At 41.2% G+C, this 23,087-nt stretch overlaps 1 protein-coding gene across 4 annotated transcripts in view; it reads right to left on the minus strand.

Moving 5' to 3' along the window:
* Nucleotides 1-23,087, minus strand: part of LOC309561572 (filamin-B-like) — a 359,048-nt gene that overhangs the window by 215,064 nt on the left and 120,897 nt on the right. For all 4 annotated transcript variants that reach the window (XM_082265555.1, XM_082265554.1, XM_082265552.1 and 1 more), the window contains exons 2-5: nt 18,028-18,276; nt 15,921-16,018; nt 9,999-10,146; nt 3,369-3,487 (exon numbers count right to left, since the gene is read on the minus strand). In XM_082265555.1, coding sequence (XP_082121681.1) covers nt 3,369-3,487; nt 9,999-10,146; nt 15,921-16,018; nt 18,028-18,276 — 614 coding nt within the window. The remainder of the gene's footprint in view (nt 1-3,368; nt 3,488-9,998; nt 10,147-15,920; nt 16,019-18,027; nt 18,277-23,087) is intronic.

Consider the following 23,087-nt stretch of genomic DNA (forward strand, 5'->3'; position numbering starts at 1 on the left):
AGAGGAAGAGGACTCCAGTGGCAACCTGTGAAGCTCTGGTGAACTCCATGCCCAAGAGGGTTAAGAGTGCTGGAAAAAAATGGTGGCCACACAAAATATTGACACTTTGGGCCCAATTTTTTTCATTTTCACTTAGGGGTGTACTCACTTTTGTTACCAGCAGTTTAGACATTAATGGCTGTGTGTTGAGTTATTTTGAGGGGACAGCAAATTTACACAGTTATACAAGCTGTAAATTCATTACTTTACATTGTAGCAAAGTGTCATTTCTTCAGTGTTGTCACATGAAGATATAATAAAATATTTACAAAAATGTGAGGGGTGTGCTCACTTTTGTGAGACACTGTAAATAAACAGAAGTTCAAATCTACTTTTTTTCCTACATCCCACAACATGAACTGAAACATGGCTTGGGTGTTATTCAAACTTACTTAATGGAGTTCTCTACCTTAAGGTAGAGGTGACCTGCTTTGTTAGCCATTTTTGGACTAGATGTTAAAAATACCAAGGTGTCTGCTATAAAGGCCTAACAATAGGTGAGCTCCAACATTTTCACCAAAATTGAATTCTAGAGGACTGGTCTTTATAGATTTTAAGAGCATAAAGCAAACGATTTGTTCAGATTTAGTACCATGGTAAAAAATATTGATTTTGTTAAATTTCTGCCAAGGGTGAAAACCTGGCCTTTGACAGGCAAAGCTTTGATGCATGAGGGTAGTGTCAGAACTTTCTGATAAACCCTGACCATGTATTGTTTTGAAAGATAGATTTTAGTCAGTAAAACACGTACAAATAGCATATGCAACAATCTTAACAGTCTCTCATGTCTCATACCGTCTCGTACCAGGGTGACTACAGGCATTATAAGAAAAGTACAAAAAAAGTCACAAACTCAATGTTCAAAATCTAATAGCATATTTAGCGATAAGACAGAGAACTGATCTAGAGTAATAAGCGGATCAGTATATGTAATCTACGTGCCCCATACTTTTTTAAAGATCTACAGCTTTTTAATTGTAAGCACGTTTGTATAATGGTAGAACATTTTTAATCAGTTTTTTCCAAGTGTGAAAAGGGAGGGAGGGGGGATAGATTCCTTATGTTAGGAGGATAGACTTCCTACCATATAAGTAAAGAATATGTAATAACACTTTAGCATATGTAGAAATTCATAGGTCTCCAATAATGCCTAACAGGCAGTTTTTAGGATGGGAAATGTTGGGAAGTCCCAGAGCGGAGGGGATAAAGCCGCTGACTTAGTCAGAAGTCCCGGACATAGTAGCAGGTTTATAAACCAGGTTTATAAACCATGAAAAAAGCAGTTTCTCTGCATTGACTACAGCATACTGCAAAGGCGTATATACTTGATTAGTGGGGAGCTCATGTCCTTAATGGGGATGGTATTGACACAGCTCCAAATGATCCACAATGGCTCAAAATTGATATGTTCCAGAAATATATAGACAGAATAAAGGTGGATAAAGCACCTGGATCAGGTGGATACACCCACGGATCCTAAAATAATTGAGCTCTGTCATTTCAACGTCACCGTTTCTCATTTTTAGAGACCCTTCAATGACTGGAATAGTATCAATGGATTGGTTTAAGGCCAATGTGGTGCCTATATTTATTAAGGGATCAAAGTCTTTACCAAGTAACTACAGACTTGTTAGTTTAACTTCTATAGTTGGGAAGATACTGGAGAGATGCTAAAAGAGTGTTATAAATGTTTGATTACTATATGTTCGAAATTGTGTTCAAAGTGCATGGCAAATTTGATAATAGTGGAAAAGTAATTTAGAGAGCAATTTAAATTCCTCTTGTAGTTTAGAAAAAATTACCTAATTTCTTGAGATGAGTATATATGACAAAAAATGTTTATACCGCATGAGGACCCCTATAAATCCCTATTGGCCAATCACTGTGATGGGCAGACTCACTGGCCAACAGAAATGCACAGGAGGCAGAAAAGCCAAAAAGGCTGTTAGAAAGTGCTAAAGCTTTTCCTGAGATTCATCCATGACAAGGAGGTTTCAGAGACTCCAAGTGCTTAAACTTCATACCTACAACAGTGTGCTTTAATGCATCCTTTAATGCCAGAGTCTCTTTAAACACCTCAATCTGTCATTTTACTAGCCTCCTGTAATCCTTGGTAGGAGCAGAATTAAAATTGGTAGAGGAAGGGACAGCACTGTACGCCATTTAGGATTAAATACATTTTCTAGTGCTGTGCCAACTGGAAGAGAGGATAGAGAAACCCCTCAATGATTTGCTGTACCTTCACTAGCCAATCACAATCTGTAATGCTTTAACTGCAGCAAATGGTCAGGGCATTGCATAGTGGAAGTCAAGATTATAATACAAACTGAACGGAATTACAGGTAAATCAATGCTAAAACGCACATACATATAATTTAAATGAGTTGTAAAGTCAGAAGGTTTTTTATCTTAATGCATTCTATGCATTAAAGTGATAGAATGCATGCATTGTAAGATAAAAAGCCTTCTGACTTTACAACTTATTTAAGATAAATAAAACTGTGTGTAGCAGCCTCCCCAGCACCCTCGAATACTTACCTGAGCCCCATGTATGTCCAGCGATGTACACGAGTTCCTCGGCCATCCGGGACTCTCTCTCCTGATTGCCTGAGACACAGCCCCAGCGCCACTGGCTCCTGTGGCTGTTAAAGTCAGTTAGCCAATCAGGTGAGAGAGGGGGCAGGGCCAAATGGCAGCTCCGTGTCTGAATGGCCACACAGAGCTGCAGCTCGGCTCGGATGCCCCCATAGCAAGCTGCTTGGAGCAGCAACAAGGGAGCGGAGGAGGATCTGGGCTTCCCTGTGCAAAACCAAGTGCAAAGAGGAGGTAAGTAGAACATGCTTGCTATTTAAAAAAAAAAAAACACAAGACTTTACAATCACTAACTGTATTTTGAGTAGTTTTGCATTTTTCAAATTAAAAAAAAAAAAAAAAAGAAAGAAGGAGATTAAATACATTTTTTTTGGATTTTATAATAAAAGGCACTTATAACTTAATCATTGAGAGCATCTCTCTCTGAAAGTGGATTCCATGAACATATTTCATCTGGTTCCCTTGCAATGAACAATAATAGTGCTTGACAAGTACCGTTAAATATTAGAAGCTTTGGCACAGCAAGAAATGTGAACAATGGAACAAGCCTGCCACTGTCTCACTATCGGCAGGGTGAAATCCTAAGTAGAACTATAAGTGTGTGATCTGAGTATGGTTCAGAGTGATCTGGAATATACTTTGGAAAGTTTTAAACAGAGTGCACAAGGCTCTGACACCACACAGCTGCTTTGACATTTTCCTGACAAGACTTCTGTGTCAAGTCCAAGAACACCAACCTCTTCTCTTAATCCTTCAGGGTCCTCCACAAAGACCAGGACCTCCCCTTGTCCAGCGCTGATTGTTTCCACAGTGAATGGTGCCGGTCTTTTCACCATATTTCCAGTTGGCTCCACACCTGTAAAAATATTAAATATAAACACAATTCAGTTATGGACGTCAAAAAACATGACATGCTCCATTTTTTGCTAGGAGACAAAACATGAACACAATAAGCAGCTAGAAGTATGTAAATGAAATGAAATGAAATGACATGACGTTTCCCGACTCTACTCATTTTTTTTATTTTTTTTTTTATTCGAGGGTCCCTTTCTAAAGAGAACAAACAGTAGAGTGTCCGAGACCTTTCTACCAGCATGGTTCTATGTCATTCCTCAGGTGTCATTCATATGTATGCCCTACCAGCACTTTCAGTATAGGTTAGGCTTACCTACAAACCTACATGACATGGCTCCACCTGCTTGCCACTTCGAGAAACCTGGGTATCAGTACTGCGAAAAGAACGTCTCACTCTCCTAGCTTATCCCCTGAAATATGGGGTTCATATTTGGCAAGATACACAGGTATGCATTTCTGATCTCTTCACTAAAATTGCTCAGGTGTTATAGGGAAGGTACAGCGTCCCACTTTGTGCCAGTTCGAAAAAGTGCTGGAAAAATGTAGATGAACCTTGATATAAGAAGTAATGGCAATGTTTGCCAAATTCCTTCTCTTCTATAAACAATCTACTGAAAGTTTTTTTTATATATAAAACCAGGAGATTTACTTTATTGATAAAGAATATGAACCAGTATAAAAGGTGGTGCTTAACTTTTAAAGTCATTTTTTTTTTTTATAACCATACAGAACTTCATAAGGCACAGTCTACTTATCTGAAGCATATTTGTTCAAAAGCCCATTAAAAATGGATTTTTGTAAAATCTTACCGTAAAATCCTTTTCTCTTAAGCTCATTGACAGACGTAGTCCTCCTTGATTAATATCAACTCGGGTTATACTGCCCTCTACAGGAGTAGGACTAGACAGGAAAGAAAACGTTCTGGCCACACCCTAGGGGCAGTCCCAGAGGGTATATACTCTCACTTCCTGCTACAGCAAATCAGTTATGTCACAAAGCAGTGTTTAGAGAATTTAACCCAACCCAACTCGAAAACAGAGGGGCGGGTACTACGTCTGTCAATGAGCTTAAGAGAAAAGGATTTTACGGTAAGATTTTACAATAATCCATTTTTCTCTGTCGCTCATTAACAGACGTAGTCCTCCTTGATTAATATCAACTCGGGACATCCCAAAGCAGTACCACAAATGAGGGGTGGGATGACAGAAATCAAAATCCAGAAGGCCCAACCGGAGCCAACCAGAAGCATCAAGGACTCATCGAGCAAAAAGATGAGACCTAAGTGAAAAAACCCAACAAACCCTTGAGGTAGACCAACGGTCTCCTCAAATTGCGGCCTGCAAAACCTTGCGGCCAAATGAGGCATCCGACGATGCCATCACATCAACTTTATAAAATTTTGTAAAGGTATGAACCGACGATCAAGTAATCGCCTTGAAAACCTGGACCCCTGACGCCTGATGGTGGAAGGCCCAGGAAACACTAAGCGCCCGAATAGAGTGCGCCTTAACAGGGAACGGAGGATTCAGACCCTTAAATAGAATAAGCCTGTACCACTGTCTGTCTAATCCATTTGGAGATAGTCGCGGCAGACGCAGGCAACCCCTTTCTGGGGCCATCCGTGATCCCAAAAAGTGAATCCGTTTTACGGAACGATTCCGTAGTCTTCAGGTATACCCTGATTGCCCGAACTACATCCAAGGAATGCAACGCACATTCCTGAGGATGATTGAGCTTAGGACCCAAGGAAGGTAGCACAATATCTTCATTCAGATGAAACTCTGAAACCACCTTAGGAAGAAAGGATGGCTTCGGATGAAGAACTACCTTATCCCTATGAACCACTAGATATGGGGAATGGCATGATAGCGCAGCCAGTTCTGACACCCTGCGTGCAGAAGTGATAGCCACCAAGAAGGCCACCTTCTGGGATAATGTAAGCAAGGGAATCTCCCTGATATTTTCAAAGGGAGGTTTCTGCAGAACCAGCAAAACCAAATTAAGATCCCAGGGCGGTAAGGGCGCACGGGCTGGGGGAGCCAAGTGCCACACCCCCTGGATGAAATTCCGCACCAAGGAATGAGTAGCCAAAGGCTTCTGAAAGAAGATTGCTAATGCTGAAACCTGACCCTTGATAGTGCTCAAGGATAGTTTCTGCTCAACCCCCTTTTGCAGAAAAGCCAAGATTCGGGTCACCGAATAGGTACGTGGGGGAAATCCCAAAGATTCACACCACGCGATATAAGTCTTCCATGTGCGATAATAGACTTTGCTGGAAGTCGCTTTCCTTGCTTTAAAGAGTAGGAATAACTGAAGCTGACACCCTCTGTCCTTCAGTACCTGGGTCTCAATGGCCAGGCCATTAAAACCAGCGACTGTAAAGCACGATGGAAGATCGGTCCTTGAGACCGCAGATCCTTACTCCTAACTAGACAGAAAAAAACTGATTTGCTGTAGCAGGAAGTGAGAGGATATACCCTCTGGGACTGCCCCTATGGTGTGGCCAGAATGTTTTCTTTCCTGTCTAGTCCTACTCCTGTAGAGGGCAGTATAACCCGAGTTGATATTAATCAAGGAGGACTACGTCTGTCAATGAGCGACAGAGAAAATAAAGTTGTGGTCAGTAGAGACCTGCTTTCTTACACTGGTGGGCAATGGAGACCTAGCTCCTTATAACAAGTTGCCAGTGGAGATGTGAAACTTTTCACTGGTGGCCAATGGAGAAGTAAATGCTAATTTTGATGGTCATGGAAAAGTGGCCCCATTATAGTAGTGGTTTGTGGAGAAGGGGTGTTTAACATTGGTGATCAGTGGAAAAGTGGTTCCTTATATACTGTATGTCAGTGATGGCGAACCTTGGCACCCCAGATGTTTTGGAACTACCTTTCCCATAAGGCTAAGCTACACTGCAGAGTACATGACCATCATGGGAAATGTAATTCCAAAACATCTGGGGTGCCAAGGTTCCCCATCACTGCTGTATGTGATCAGTAGAGAAAAAAACACTTTACATTGGTGGTCAGTGAAAAAATGGTCTTACATTGTTGGCTAGTAGGGAGACCTGGCCGTTTACACTGGTGGATAGTGGAGAAGAGGCCCCTTACATTGAAGGCCATTAGAGAAGTAGCCCCTTGCATTTGTGGTCAGTGGAGAAGAGCTCCCTAACACTGGCAAATATAGGAAAGTTGCCCTTTATACTGGTGGTCAGTGAAGAAGCAGGTACCTACATTGGTGGTTAGTGGAGAAGCAGCCCCTTATATTGCTGGCCAGTGGAGAAGTAGCCCTTTATATTGGTGGTCACTGGAGAATTGGGAATGCTATATTTGCGGTTATTGGTGAAGTACCACCTTACCTTAGTGGCCAGTGAAGAAGCGCCTCTTTACATTGGTGGTTGGTGGGAGCTCAGCTATCCACATCAGGTGTGTCAGAGGCTATACTGTTCCCAAACCATTGTCTGTTGCTCAGCTAAGTGATGTCTCTTACTAACACAGACATTCTTTAGAATGAGTCCTAAATGTTCTATTTACATGCACTCCCTTTGCCTGCAGCTGGAACCAACTGCTTCCACCACACCATCCTTGTTTCTCACTCAGTGTGCCCCCATCAGGAACAACAGATTACGACTGCTTGGTGGGCAGACCATTTGCAAACACAAGATCATTGTTAAATGGTAGCTATGCAACTTGCAAAGCAGCAGAATCAGGTCCTTTAAGACCACACTGTAAAAAGCTAGAACATCAAACCATTTTCAAAAGAAAAAAAGAGATTCTTACATAACCCAATATTACCAGTAGCCTAGTCACTAAAATAAAAATCTTCCCTTTTATATTTTCTCGCTAGGGCTTAACAGTAAAGGGTGTGCTAATGACATGTTTCACACTGTTCTGCCACCACACCTCTGACTTTGCAGGATAAAACTTTCTCCTTAGGATTAGAGTGATCATGAAGCTCTCCAGTATAAGATGATAATTTGCGTGTTTACTCAAAATGAACATAATACATGAAATGACAGGGCAGCACATAAATCTAGTCTGCAAGGGCTGTATTTGCCAGTAAGTACTTAATTGGATATATCAATAGCTAAAGAAAACAATGCTACTGGCTTCATAAGTTTCAAAAAAGGATTTGACAAAAGTATTACCTAATTGTTATTTAAAAAGAAAATAAAAAAAAACACAAATACTGCAATCACATTTCCCATTAAGAACCCTAGCGTGCCTTTTAAAAAGTTTCTAACCTCAATTTGCTTTTTTTCTTGCATTATGAAAACACAAAAAAAAAAATATAAAAACACATAGGGAGCAGTTTATGAAAAAATAATAGTCAAATGGGAACCAACATGGAGAAGCTGCAATTGAACAGGTTTTGTCTTTAAGGCTCCTTTCACATGCTAGCGCATCAGATCGCAGGCAGAATCCCCTGCGATCCCGAATCATTGCAAATCACGGGATGTCCGTGCGATTCCTATGACTTGCAATGGCACCCCAAAACGCGGCACGATTTTGCCGCAATTCTCGCCCGACGAATCGCACTAAAATCGCAGGACGCCTCTTCACCCGAAAAAAATTACAAGAACTTGTCAGCTTTAGGAGCTTGCCCATGCTCTAGTACCAACACATAGAACGGTAACACGCCAATGACCTCACTTCCTTTCAACAAGCTTTATTCTAGAATTGTGCTTGAGAAGATGAAATGCCTAGGCAGGGACTTTCAGTATATATATTGACTGAATAAGGCTTGTTGAAAGAAAGTGATGTCATCAATGTGCCACCTTCTTGTCTTTTGGTTGGAATCAGATTATGGTCTTAACTTTGTTTTTGAACTGTAAGAAAATAGGAACAAAAGTAAATATGGTGAAGATAAACAGGCAACAAGCATTGAGATTTAGAGGCATTCTTAGCTCAGTCTTTTAACTGTGAAAAAACATAAAACAATATAAATGCAGCAGCCCAGACCAATAGTCATTTTAGGTGAACTAAGTCACACTTTCTGAAAGAATTTGAGCAGGATTTACTAAGAATAATTAAAAATTATGATGCGGTTTAAATTTACATCCATTGTTCAAAAACTACCATAATTTTCAATTGTGTCTGCAAATGTAAAAACACTAGAGACAGTCTGTACATACAGAGCATCTGAAAAGTATCGACATTGCTTCACTTTTTCCACATTTTATTATGTTACAGCCTTATTACAAAATGGATTAAATTCATAATTTTCCTCAAAATTGTACAAACAATAACCCATAATGACAACATGAAAGAAGTTTGTTTGAAACCTTTGCAAATTTATTAAAAAGAAAAAAAAAAGAAAAAAAAAAAAAAATCACATGTACATAAGTATTCACAGCCTTTGTGCAATGCTGCAGAAATTCTTCTGTACCCTTCCCTAGATACAATCCTGTCTCTGAGGTCTACAGACAATTCCTTAGACTTCATGGCTTGGTTTGTGCTCAGACATGCACGGTTAAATGTGGTACCTGAAATAGACAGGTGTGTGCCTTTTCAAATCATGTCCAATCAACTGAATTTACCACAGGTATAAAAACATCTCAAGGATGATCAATAGAAACAGGATGCACCTGAGCTCAATTTTGAGTGTCATGGCAAAGGCTGTGAATACTTATCTACATGCAGTTTTTTTTCACGTTTTATTTTTAATAAATTTGCAAAGGTTTCAAAGCAAACTTTTCACGTTGTCATTATGGGACATGGTTTGTAGAATTTTGAGGAAAATAATAAATTTAATCAATTTTAGAATAAGGCTGTAACATGCAGTGTGGAAAAAGTGAAGCACTGTGAATACTTTCCGGATGCACTGTAGTCTGAATGTAGAACACCCGCAAGAAATGTAAATTCTTGCTCACTTGATTGTCTCAATGATTTCCCCAGTATGACTGATCATTTGACTTCAACAGATAGATCCTCCTCCCACTCAGCATGTGAAAAGTGACTGAATTGTCTTTGTCAGTTTCAAGAGAACAGCAGCAGGTAATATTATATATATATATATATATATATATATATATATATATATATATATATATATATTTTTTTTTTTTTGCGCTTGGAGAATTTTTTAACAAAAGTGGAGTTACTTCCTAAAGAGAAACTGGGAAGGTTAGGAGTCAATTTTATTGTAATGTTATGTTTTTACAACTTACAAACCCCTATGATTCAGTGTGCCTGCAAATTTGAATAGGAGTTACTGATCTCTCTCTTAATAATAGGCCTCTTTTAATAGAGCAGCTAAGAACAAAGGAAACATATGAAAAGGAAGCCAGAACTCAATTTGCTTAAGAAAGAAATGTACCAAAACACTATGGGGTAGATTTATAAAACTGTGAATGTGCCATTCACTGCAGGTGTATGTTTCCAGTATATATTCTCTTAAACTACAGTGATTGATTTATCTGCAGTAAACATTTGGTGAACGTCATTCCCAGTATTTTAAAATTTGCCACTACATGGAGGGAACTCTACCAAGGCCTCCAAGAAGAGTACAGCTTTTACCTCTGCCATATGCTCTGGCTTTTTTTGGATTCAGCTTGGGCTTCAGTGGAGCTCCAGGTTTCAGTTTAGCTTTTGGGAACTGGGACAAGTAGGTCATCACTGAGTGTTCATCTACATCGGGGTGAATGATCTCTTCTGGGGCGATCACCTGTAAGAAAAAGTGTTTAAGATATATTTAAAAAAAATGCTTATTATGTGAAGCACGGTGATTCTGGAAACAGGGTTTTAGAAGGCCACAAAATTACTTTCAGGTGCTGCAGAATTCAGCAAACACAAATCACGTATGCTATGTAACAATGCTTTCCATGGGTTCGAACAAAGTATGCCAAGTATGCCAAACGAATGGAATGATGCCATGACTCGCACTTCACATGTAAGAAACTAAAAAGATAAAAGTAGGAACAATACCAATGTTTTAAACCATCCTTGGAAGAAACTATATCTGAAATAATGATGCTATAGGCAACAGATACTTCCTTCTCCAGGATTTTCTTGTTCAAAGGTTTATTAAGAAGCCAACAGGCACAATAGCAATGAAGCCCTAAGGCTCCAGTACATAAGCAGACAGAACAAATTCATGATACCTTTTAAGTCTCAGGGGTGGTGTAATACAGGCAGCCTATGGCTCATGGTGTTTCAATGCTTACCAAGAGAAGAGAACAACAGTATATAATCAGGGCACTGGTTCCCATGTAGGTCAACAACATAATATATAATCTATTACAGGGACAGTGAGGGGGGAGGGGGGGGCTAAGAAAGAGTAGGGTTAAAGGGGGAGAGCGAATCCTGTGGGTGTCAGAAGTTGGAGCCTATGCAATTCAGGGACATAAAAAAAACCAAGACCGGGTTATCAGGGTTTTCAATAGGGATAAGTCAAGGCTCAGTGGAAGAAAGTGATCAATCCATGGCTGCCATAAAGCAGTATAAGCAGGGACACCATCATGCAAAGTGGCTTCAACTTTAGCGTGAATCATAGCTTGGGTGATCCTATGTATTGTTTCAGCAAAGCACAAGCTAGGGAATTTCCATACCCTAACTAATGTTTCCTGGCTGCAGTTGTGACATGAAGTAGGAGCTTAAGCTGCTTTTTGGTGAGTTCTTGGGGGCTCTTGTTGAGAAGTGCAACTACTGGGTCTGGGTGAAGGAGCTAATCAAACAAGGTTGAGAGAAGTGCAAAAATTTCTGACCAGAATTGACTAGCAACAGGATGAGTCCACCAAAATGTGCAGATGTTTGCCCGGGTCTTTGCAGTCCCAAATGGGCTGAAGTTTCCAGCACTGCCACATTCTGCGATCATTATGGAGTCTGTGCCCGTATAGCATTCATCTGGCAAGAAATTTACACTTTCCACGTACAATGGTATATCTTGCTGGAAGACTACTTCGCCTTCAGCATAGTAGGGATCACTGATCCAGATAGACCTCTATCCCTCAGTACCTGGTTTTCAATAGCAAAGCCATTAAAACCAGCGACTGTAAAACAGGATAGTAGATCAGCCCTTTGGACAACTGGTCTTCTCTGAGAGGAAGCCCCCGAGGGACGTTTATGGCCACCAGAATGATTGGAAGATCCTCGCCCCTGATTCCTCGCAGGAACTCCGGGAGAAGCCTGAGACGAGGATGATACCGGCCTTACCGTGGCCCTTGGATTCCTGCGGCGTCTGCCAGAGGAACCCGTGACCTCGCCACTAAACTCGGTATCCTCCTGTGAAGCCGAACCTGCTAAAGGAGCTGCATGTAGGACTGTGCAAACAGAATGGTCTTTAAGGTGGATACCACCAGACTCAGAACCTGTATGCAAGTTGGGAAAGAGAACTGTGTGTGACAGTAGCCAGAGAATTACAGCCTGTGGTTCCTGACATTTGTCCAGAGGAAGGACCACCCTTGTCAGAATTAAAATCAGACCTAGGTTATTCAATTCCCTGGACCGGGATAGGGGGGACCTTAGGTAGTTCAGACGTCACCTGAACCCTTGCAGGAATTAAATCCGCACAAGGAGACTACAAAACAAATCTAAAAAACCTGAAAAGGACAAACTTTGCCACCCTTTCTGGGTACCCCCAAAAGAAAACTTTTGCAGACCTCCTCGACTCTCACAAAAGTCGTCCACGGGGCTGGATACCAGCGAGGTTGTCCCCCCACCACAATAATCGTTGAGTGCAGACCTTCATGCCGAAGGGGTCTTCTCTGTAGGTCTTGAAAAGCTAGCTCTATGCTTACCAGACCAAGGTTGCTTGGAACTTCCCAGGGAAGATTTGAAAGATCCATTTCCCCTATTCTCTATCCCAGAAGCATGAAAGAATTTTCAATGTGCTGAGAAGGAGGTCTCCTGTCTGATGAGGCTCCTTCCCTTTCCTAGACTGTGGCAGGAAGATGCTCTCCCCCCCCGTGAGACCTTTAATGATGTAATTCAGAGTAGCACCAAACAAGCGATCGCCTTGAAAGGGCAGATCAATGAGGGTTTTCTTAGAGGCTTGGTCTGCGGACCAATTCTTAAGCCACAGCATGCGCCTTATCACCACCGCTGAAACAAACTTTGGACAGCACAGGAGCTGTAGCCAAAGCTGCATCACAAATAAACTGCAGCCCATGGACCAACTGGTCCACTAAATCAACTTAAGCACAGGGACCTGCTCACTCCCCAGACCCTGGCGCAAAAGCTTGGCCCATTCAGTTAGGGTCTGAGACACCAGGGCTGAGGCGCAGACTGACCGCAATGCCAAGCCAACCATAGTAAACATGCTGCAATCCACAACCTCCGCTTTCTTGTCAGCCAGGTCCTTAAAGCACGGGGATCATAGTTGCTTTATTCAACCTAGAAACAGGAATGACTCCTCAAAAGGGTAACTTCTAGCAAAACATTTGGGGACCACAAAGGGTAATTTTTGTTCCCATTCCTTACAGGAAAACCTGTCAAAATACGGCACGTAAGGAAATACCTTTGGCGTGCGAGGTGACTTACGCGTACCAAACGACACAGCCACGTCTGTGGCCCGATCAGTTGAAAAGGAGTGGGGAAGCCCAGCTCACTGAGGGATTTTAGGATGGAGAAGGAAACCCGCAGGCAGGTCTGACCATCCCTGGAGGTTACCTGTGTCCACCCCAAAAAACACCAAAAGGGGAGAGGGGCGAGTGTACTTACCCTTCCATGGTGCAGGTATCGCCTTAGACAGAGCGCCTTGCCACCAAAGTAGGGGAGCTGTAGGCCAAGGGAACGCTGTGACTCAGACCCACACTCGGTCGCATGCAACCCTGCGAGACAGTTAACTCACGAGCCAGCCTCTGTCCATGAGGCTATGTTGTGGCTGACCTAACGCAATGCTGCAGTCTGCACGCACTAGCTGGCAAGGCTGGGGGGACCACTGGATCTAGATTATTCAGCCCATCGCCCAGCCCGACAGTTGATTGTGGATCTCTCAAGGGAAAAGAAAACAAAAAAGATGTGAGGAAGGTGAAAAAAATTGCTAGGACCAGAGATCCTAGCCAGGAGCCTAGGTCCTTACTCCCGACTAGACAGATTAAAACTGATTACTTAGAGCAGAGAGAGTTATATACCAAGCTGAGGACATAGCTAGGTGTTTTTTGTTCTGCCTAGTCCTACTCCTGGAGGAGGCAATAGAACCCAGTAGTTATGATTTATGGAGCGCTGTGTCTATCGAACTAAGGAGAAATAGATTTTTATAGGCGTGTTGCTCATATTGCACTTAATTGTAGCTAAATCCGGGACTAAACTCTGTCATTGACATATATCACTTCACTGCGTTATTTATTCATGCATGTATCTTCCCTGGATTAATCGATTGTTGGGAGCACAGAGAGCTCATCTTTAAATCTTAATGCTATACAGTCAACGGATCTTACCCTACAGCTCTACTTCTACTGAAACTCTATGAATTCTTTTTCCACATGAAATAGAAAATCCAAGCATTTATCTCCTACAGATCCACTCATTATATCAAAGCCTTATCTTACTTAAACTGGATGATCTATGACTCTCCATTATTTTCCTCCCGAGACCTCCCGGCCTTCCCTTACACAACTGTTTTTTTTTTTGGTGGGGGTGGATAGGGGGGCGTATACTTTTTCAGCAGGTCCAAGCCCTCACTTCCAGGATTCATGCCAATGGTGATAATGACACCCTCTACCCCTGCCCAAATCCTCATGGAATACAGACATCACACATCTGAGGAGGCTTTAGGTCATCCTCTGCCACAATGCGCATGGGGCTGGCCATCTCTGCCGCACTGTGCATGCGTTGCCACATATCCTCGGACACAAAGAACTGGCCTCTTGATGAAATCAGAGAAGATGGTGGCAAGGGATATGGAGTGCTGAGACTGAGCAGCGGCTAACACTAGACGATGCTGGATTTGCCGGGCTGGTGAGTATTTTCATTTTTTTTTTTTTTTAAGGACAGCTCAGCAGTCAGTTAGATGGAAATAAAATAAAATGGGAAAGCAAAGTTTTACTTTTAGCTACACCTGGAATGGCTCCTTTTTCCGCAATCCTAAAAAGACATTGAACCGCACAGGTAATACCAGTTAGAACAACACTTATATTCACATGAGCCCAATCCACTGAGCTAAAGCTCATTAGATCATAGAGCCACTCACCAAGCTCCTTTGCTGCACTTAACACTGGTACAACTGGTCTTTGAAAATGTTCTAAGCAGAAAACTGTAGATCTATCTGGTATCAGTTTATCCGAGTGTATTTAAGCATAGTCAAAATTCCTGAACCATGTTGAAAGGGAGAATCCTTTGGACCCCCGAAATGCATTGGCTTTTTTTTTGCTAGGATACGATTTTATCATCATTAAAAACTTTGATGTCTTGGACTGTATATGCATGGATTCTAAACACTGGGGTTTACCTCAGTTTTAAAGGTGTGTACCATGTTTGTGGAGTGCTGCCAAACCAGAACTAGTGTGCTCCTTCGTAATTCAATTGACCCACTGAAAAAATCCACATGTATCGCCTCGTTTTTACAGTTAAGCCTCGTACACACGCAACTATTATCGGCCGACCGATCGGCCGTCTTTTGTCCAGTGTTGTTGTGTTGGTTGAAATGTGCTCTAGACTGCACACAAATTTTCTCGGCCAACAAAAAATAACTTCAGAAGTGATGTCATGTGCTGGTTAACTTTCCGTGTGTTTTTTCTTCTCTGAGCATGCCCAGTCTTGCTCATCTGAATTTTGTCTGCCGAAATCTGTACTGACTGACGGAAAATCGGCCGTTCTGTTGACGGCCAACAAAAATTTTTATAGCCTGCACACCAGATTTTGTTCGGCCGAAAAGTCGGAGTCGGTTGTTGGAAGCATCATACTAACAAGCCGAAAATCGGCCGATCGGAAGTTGGCCGAAAATTCAAGGCCAACAATCGTTGCGTGTGTACGAGGCATTAGTCAGAAGAAACATTTGATCATACTCAGGCCACCTAATGTGCTCATTTGGCTCTTCCTGTATCTTTTTTGGTCCACAGCCTTGCCCTTTCTAGCGTTTCCTGCACCAACACCATCTGTACACCTGCCCCATCTGCCACATGTGGAATAGCATGTTGCTTGTTGTATTGTCCTCTCAGTAGAGAGAAATGATGTACATTCTCATGAAACTCTGATTACTGACCCTGTGACAGAGCAGAAAAATGCAGACAGACATTCTATCCTGTCTGCTATTTTTTTTTTTACATCAAATTCTATCCAAATCCAAACGAACGGCATGAAGACCACATTTATAACACAATAGTGTCAAACATTTTATGATGTGAATCATGAACTTCACGTCTACAAATTCCAAGTCATGAAGACGCGAAGATTTTACAAAATCACAGGCACAATTACTGTAAAGAAACACTTCCTAGAGAAGAAAAATGTTAAAAATATAAAAAAAAAAAAAAGTAGCATGAAGTATCTAATAACAATTACCTGAGGAACTCCCAACCAATCATCTGCTTGCTGCATAGCCTCTCGTGCATTATCAACTGGCCTGTTAGGGTCCCATGACTCCCAGTCAGGACACAGACCTGCGGAAAAAAAATGTATATTTATTTGTATGGCAAGATAGATCCCAAATTCAGTATCTCATCAGTTTTTTTTTTTTTGCGTCAAGCAACTAGTAGATTTCCAGATGCTTTGTAGCTACAAGTAAAAGCATGTCCTCCCATCCACCTAAATTACCTTATTATACTCTTGGCTGGCAGGGAATGCTGATATTTAACGTGTTTTGGTTCTGTATTATATACCACCTGACAGAACAATCAGGTCACAAATATTTTAGGATAGGAAACATAAGGCGCCTATACAACCTATGTTTTACTGAAGGACTTCAGTGACGTAAAAAGTGAAACCCAGATAGGTTTTATGTACACCATCTAAATAAACTGCATTTTTGTTTACAACACTAGGACCTGAATCTGGCTTAACATCAGCCTCCTGTCATCCCTTACAAAGCAACAGTTAGAATGGGAGAGGAACAGGCAGCTTTAGGAGCAAACTAAACTTTGCTGCCTTGCACATGTGCAAACAGGGAATATGTTGGCAGGAGGAGACCGAAAAAAAAAAAAAAAAAAAAAGGAAAAAAAGGTGAACTACTTCCCCACATTTGCCCAACCCCAGTGCCCGCTGTACTTTTCTTCATAATTGATAAGCTGCCAGTGCCCATGCAGCCACTGTAGCAGTGCAGGGATTTTAAATACCCACTCTTCTTCCCCTTCTTTCTGTAGGGTCGCCAAAACGAATCAGAAAGATTTGGATTAGTCTAAATAGTCATGTGCCAGCAATGACCAATTAGAATTGCTCTGATCCATCCTAAACGTTCTACACAAAGAAGGGGAAGAAGAGCAGGGGGGATTTAAAATCCATGGATTACACCAGCTGCGTAGACCCTGACAGCTTATTACCCACAAAAGGTGAGTACAGTAGGGATCAGGGAGGGGATTGGGGAAAGTAAAGAGTGTTCGTTCACCTTCTCATTTTTTCTGAAAAGGTGAACTAACCATTAAAACTATGTCTAAACCCAACGAAAAATATATTGCAGCTCACCAGTCCTAAGATGTGGTGACTGCGCTAGTTTTCTTTTTCAGGCCAAGTACAGAAATACCCGCTGATCCTGCTAGAAACCTTGAGTCCTTTTAATTTCTGTGGATTGAACTGAAGTCTCAGGCTTTACAAGCCATCTTCTGTGAACTAGACCAGTGGTCCTCAACTCCGGTCCTCAGGGCCCACTAACAAGCCAGACTAAGTATTACCTTGGGGAGATGCAGACTAGAGTACTGCAATTACTGAGCAGCAAATTATATCACCTGGGATGTATTTCAGTTATCTTGCAAATCTGGCCTGTTAATGGGCCCTGAGGACCAGGGTTGAGGACCACTGAACTAGACAACCCAACCTCCTTATGGAATGGAGATGAGAAAAAGGCATTTGTAGCGCACTAATATGAACTTAGGTGAAAATAAAGGCAAAAAAACCAACAACAACAATACAGCCATCCCCAATTTCCTTGAGAGCCGGTTCACATTAGAGCGATCCGACTTGCCGGGGAGACCTCACAAGTCGCAGTGTGCTGCTCGCACCGCGACCTCGGAGCGGTCGGCACGGTCTTCATAACATTGAAGTCTATGCAGGTCGCTCCGGGTCGCCCCAAAGAAGCTCCGGACCCTTTTTCTAAGTCGGAGCGACTTGTGTCGCTCCTATTAGAACGGGTCCACAGCTTCTCTATGGCAGGCGACCTACGGCCTGACAGGTCGCCCCAATGTGAACCGGCTCTTAGATTTATTTTATTTATTTTTTTGTGGATGTCTGGAATTACGCTTTAACTTGAGTTTTAAAAACCAAAAATGTTGTCCAAAAGGCACAATACCAATGCAATTCCATGTGTAGCTTGGTCACAAGCATCCTAAATACCAAGCTTAATCTACACTATGAAGATTTTTAAAAAGGCAAACCACAACAGATTTACCTACTGTGAATATGAAACATGAGGAAAAAAAAAAAAAAAAAGAAGAAGGATTTGCTCTTCAACTATTCTTACCTGGTGCGCAGCTGTCAACCAGGGCTCCCAAAGCTTTCCCATCCTGCCAGTTATGGCTGAAATTGGTAATTGGCAAATAAGGAATCTTGTTCTGAATCCAGCCAAGAAGCCTTTGTTTCGGGGTCTGATTTTTTGTCTCTTCATCACCTTCATCCTCCCAAACTGGCATAGAGATAGAATAGTGCAAAATGAGGGTCCAGATAAGACCTAGGATCAGTTTCAGGTTTCCATCCACGATAGCTTTGCTGTCTGGAAAAAAAAAAAAACCAGATGACATTAAAGACTATTTGTAGACATCACAAACATACAGTGTTTAATATATATTATACAAAATCTGCGACTGGCTGGAGCCTGTTCGCTAAAATGAGAATCCATTGCAAAGGAACTTACCAAGGCCTGAAAATAATTACTTTAAGTCGTGGTTATTTGCTAGATCAAATTAGAAGAGGGGGACGAATATTCCTTTTTCCTAACAGAAACTGGATTGATCACTTATGCGTGTAGATACATACACACACACACACTATAATATTATTTAAAAAATTATGAAATATATATATATATATATATTTTTTTTTTTTACATGGTTGATAACAAAAAGGGAACAAAAAGCAGCCTTCTTAGAGGGCTGGCTGGTTGCCAAATGAGGGTGTCATGTGAAGAGGGGCTTACGTTCAGCCTGGCAATAGACCATTCGAATCAAAGTTCCTGCTGAACCGGCCAGGATTCGAGCCATATATGAGCAGGCTGGGTACAACTAGCCTGCCAAATTTTACATGCATTTATTGCTATCAGCCGGTATAGCCGCTAGCAATCACTAGTTTTCCCCTGACAGAAACGGCTTCACCTGCCGAGAGAATACAAATGGGTCCCGTGGTTGCAGGACGCCAATTTGCTGTGTGTATGGTGTGCCTTACTCCCCAAACCCCATCTTATTCTTTTTCTTGTCCAAACAATAACAATATTTTTACTCCATTTACTCCACTACATTACAGTCCATACAAGTTCGATGAAAGGAAGGCATCTGGTTAGTTCCTGGAGGCCAAAACAATGGTGTAATTTTCAATTACTACATGGGCAAAATCCATAAATTAGAAAAGTTTGTGCTGGCTTCATAGGTCAGATGGTCATTGTGTAGACAATGGCAAAATCACACGTAAATACAATTTGGAGAAACTGTGGCCAATCCACTGTCCACTGACCGCAATAAAAAAAATGTGCTTTAAAACAAGCCTTTACTCTTCTCTATAGTTGCAGGCACTGTATATTTATACATCCTTCAGGTCATGGCAGAAGCACTGAAGTCCTTCAAGACCATCTCTCAGCAGCTCAGCTCACCCTGGTCCCCAGACTCAACAGCTCCAATCACCTTTCTCTTGCCTCCCATCAGTGACTGAGTAAGCTTCTAATCTCCAATTTAAACACACAGCAAGAGCACTGGTAGCAGAGATTCTGTGAGCCGACTTGAGCAACTTTAGTGCTTCCAATGGGAAACCTAAGGATGAAATGCCTGCAGCTGCAGAGGTCAGTGAGAGCTTGTTTCAGAATATGTAAATAATTGATTGTCAAAATGTTCACTTTAAGAATTAACTGTACAGTGCCATATACTTAACCTATAGGCACAGCTGAAGGTATCTTGCATAAGTGTTAGCTTAATATTACAAGTTACAAAGTTTTAACTGTATCACGTCTCTCAACACTGACACTTCAACAACTTGCCACAGTAACAGGTAGCAGACAATTCCACAGTACAATGTGTTCAACGAACGCAAACATGTTTGATGCATATGTGAGCCAAAATTACCACTACTCATGAAATGGATTTGACAAAGAACATAAAAAGAAGATTATAACTAATCCTTAGCAGTGGTTGAGGCTATACATTTGCACAGGGCTAGATAGGTCTCTAATCAGCAAAAGTGACTATTCGAGAAACAAACTTCCCCTTCTTTTTGCACTTTCTCATTAACCAAAGCACAAAAAAAAAAAAAAACTCAAGCAAAAAATAAAAAAAAAAAGATACTCTCTCTGTCTGCTTCCAGTAAAGGTTGACAAGGAGAGGAAATCTTTAAGGAGCTGGTCCCACAAAGTACAAACTTTGTAACTTCTTGCAAGATATGGGCTCCAAAGCTTTCCATAGATCCTGTGACAAGGCTCCATAACATCACCCTTGCCTAGGCAAGTTGCCAGAAGTGATGCAAACCCTTCTTGTACAATTCGATCACTCAGTAAAGCAAGGGAAAAAGCAAACACATTTGTATTATTTTTTTGGTGCAACAAAATAATAATTCTAAAATGGCTAGATGTACACTTTCAACACAACAACCATAATTGTATCTTTTTTTTATCCTTAGGCACATAACAAAACTACACACAAATAAAATTTGCCTTCAAATACAGAAATCCCCAAAAACAAGAACTTAAACAGAAAAACAAATATATATATTTGTTCTCTTTTTAAATATTTTTTTCCCCTATATTTTCACTTAGCAATTCTGCTGGTAACACACTTCCTATCCCTGGGTGGCTCTACAAGGTATATTACTCCAAGCAGATAACAGCGCTTGCTAATGTGTTTAGTGCACCATATGCAACATAAACCTATGAGAATAAAATTACCTGTGCAACATAACACGTGAAAATATCAGTGTAACACCATATACTTCTAGAATACATAATATAAAAAAAAAAAGGGTAAAAAGAAAAGCCCAAGTGAATAAGGCCTCGTGCACACAGGGCGTTGGAAAAAAACAGCTGCAGAGCCACTACCAACCCCAGGAAAAAAGCAGCTGTAAAAACGTGCTTTTAGTAGCTTTTTCCATTGGTGTTAATGCGCATTTAGCCTTGTTCGCTTTTAGCAGCAAATTTCTGCCTTTATTCAAAATCAATGGTTGCCTATGAGCCATCTTTAATACGGCTTTAAGCCCATTGATTTGAATGGAAGTCGCATCCAAGTCGGATCATGATGATCCGACATGTGGTGCAACTTATGCTCGGAGGCTCTCTTCTTGTGATAATGTCAGGTAGCTTGATTGAAAAATCCCATCAGGGCCATAAAAACTCATACAATAATGTAATATATTAGGAAAGAAACTCTCCTGTAGGGGGTTACCGCACTGCGCATCATCATCAAACGTGATGCCCTTAGCTTCTGAAGACGTCACGTTTGAGGACGAAACACGTTTAGCTGAGATGCACGCTGTGACATATCAACCTGTAGGTGGAACACACACTGGCCTCTGGCAGGTCTGGCTTGTGCGCAGTGCGGTAACCCCTACGAGAGAGTTTTTTTTTCCTAATAGATTACATTATTGTACTGAGTTTTTATGGCCCTGATGGGATTTTTTAATAAAACTTAATTGACGTTATCCACATGAAGTGGAGGTCGCTCTCAATTTTTATATTTTTCCTGCATAACAACACCTGGAGCTTGGATCTTCTGAAAGGCAGAGAAGGAAGAATTGATGACATGCCAGTCGGATCAGAGACCAGATCAGCCCGCTTGATCCTAATGCCGTAGGGTAAGGAGGATCAACATAATTTGGTGAGTGGGAATTTTTGCACTCATTGACTGCATTGGGTGATACCTGGCTCCCTGCATCCATCCATCCATCCATGGTTGGAATACATTGATTCACCATGACAGGAGTACACCGTATTATAAGGACACAGAGGGAGTTATTTTTCCTTTTCTTCACAATTATTCAATTGGACTTTTATTTTACTCTTTTTTTGTATTATAGAAGTATATGGTGTTACACAGAAATGTTCACGTGTTATGTTGGCCAGTTAATTTTATTCGGATATGTTTATGGTGTATATGGTTCACTGAACACATTAGCAAGTGCTGTTATCTGCTTGGAGTAATATACCCGGCAGAACCTTTTTTTATCATAACTTACCTATTGGTTGACACAGCAGCTGCTAGATTTACTGCATTTAATATTTTATTTGTTTGCACCATTGTTTATCACACTGTTTGGCACGAGTGGATGTATACCATCGGTATATACAATATTTTATAGCCATGGAGGTTACCCAGCGGGAAAAACAATTAGGCAGTCACCACAGCAAAATACTGGTAAGCTGCAATATATAACATCTTTCGGTTTTTCTAGTTCTGGATAGAGTGGGGAAAGGTTATAGGTTCAGTTAAGTTTTTAATGCTGTCCTCACTGGGAGGGATTTTCTCTCACTTCCTGCTTTGGGGACACAACAATATATCAATCAAAAATACAAATCAGTTATAAATGTAAACTATCTAGGAAAATGATTATTTGATCAAATCTGAATTAGGATCAGTTGTCTGACACATTCAAGGATATTTATTCAACTGATCAGAAGTGTTTCACAAAATTCCGCCACAATCAAACAATCCAGGGCTCAATAAATCAGTCAAATGGAGGCTATATGGTTTTCGATTTTTATTCAAATCAGTTTAGCCACATTAAATGATCAACTGAACATCAAATGATTATGTGAGTGTCCATCTTAAGTTGTTCAAAGTAAAAGAAAAAAAAATGGAAAAATTCTCAATGAGCTGGTACTGTGCCATGGCAGGATGGCATTGGCAAGCACAAAACCTCCCATATTTTTGGGAATGTCTGGCAAAGGGCACTAAATAGGGTGAGCGGAACACCAGAAAAAGCCTGTGGGCGAAACCTTTTAGATATTTAAAAAACACACATTTCATAAAGCTGCTTAAATAAACAGTCCGGGCAGTAGAGATGGCATGAGACGGCCAGTCATGATGAAGGCCAGTCGTGATGTCATATTCAAAGGACAATATTATTAGTAATTTATAGCTCATTGGCAGAGATGTGGAACTCAAGATTGATGACAGCACATGGCGTACACTGGCAAAGAATACAACTGAATAAAATATTTTGTGAAAGTTTTGTGGTTTGAAAATGGTCCCACTAGGGTTTGGAAAAGAAGTTAAGAGAGAAAAAGTAATAAATGGAAGAAGGAAAATTTAAGCCTGCAGTGGCCATCCCAATCCATGTCCAGCTGTCAAACAGTCTGATAGGTGTGCGATAGGACTGGACCAATGCAAATGG

This window comes from Pelophylax lessonae, assembly GCF_965119305.1.
Source record: "Pelophylax lessonae genome assembly, chromosome: 8".
NCBI classification, from domain to species: Eukaryota; Metazoa; Chordata; class Amphibia; order Anura; family Ranidae; genus Pelophylax; species Pelophylax lessonae.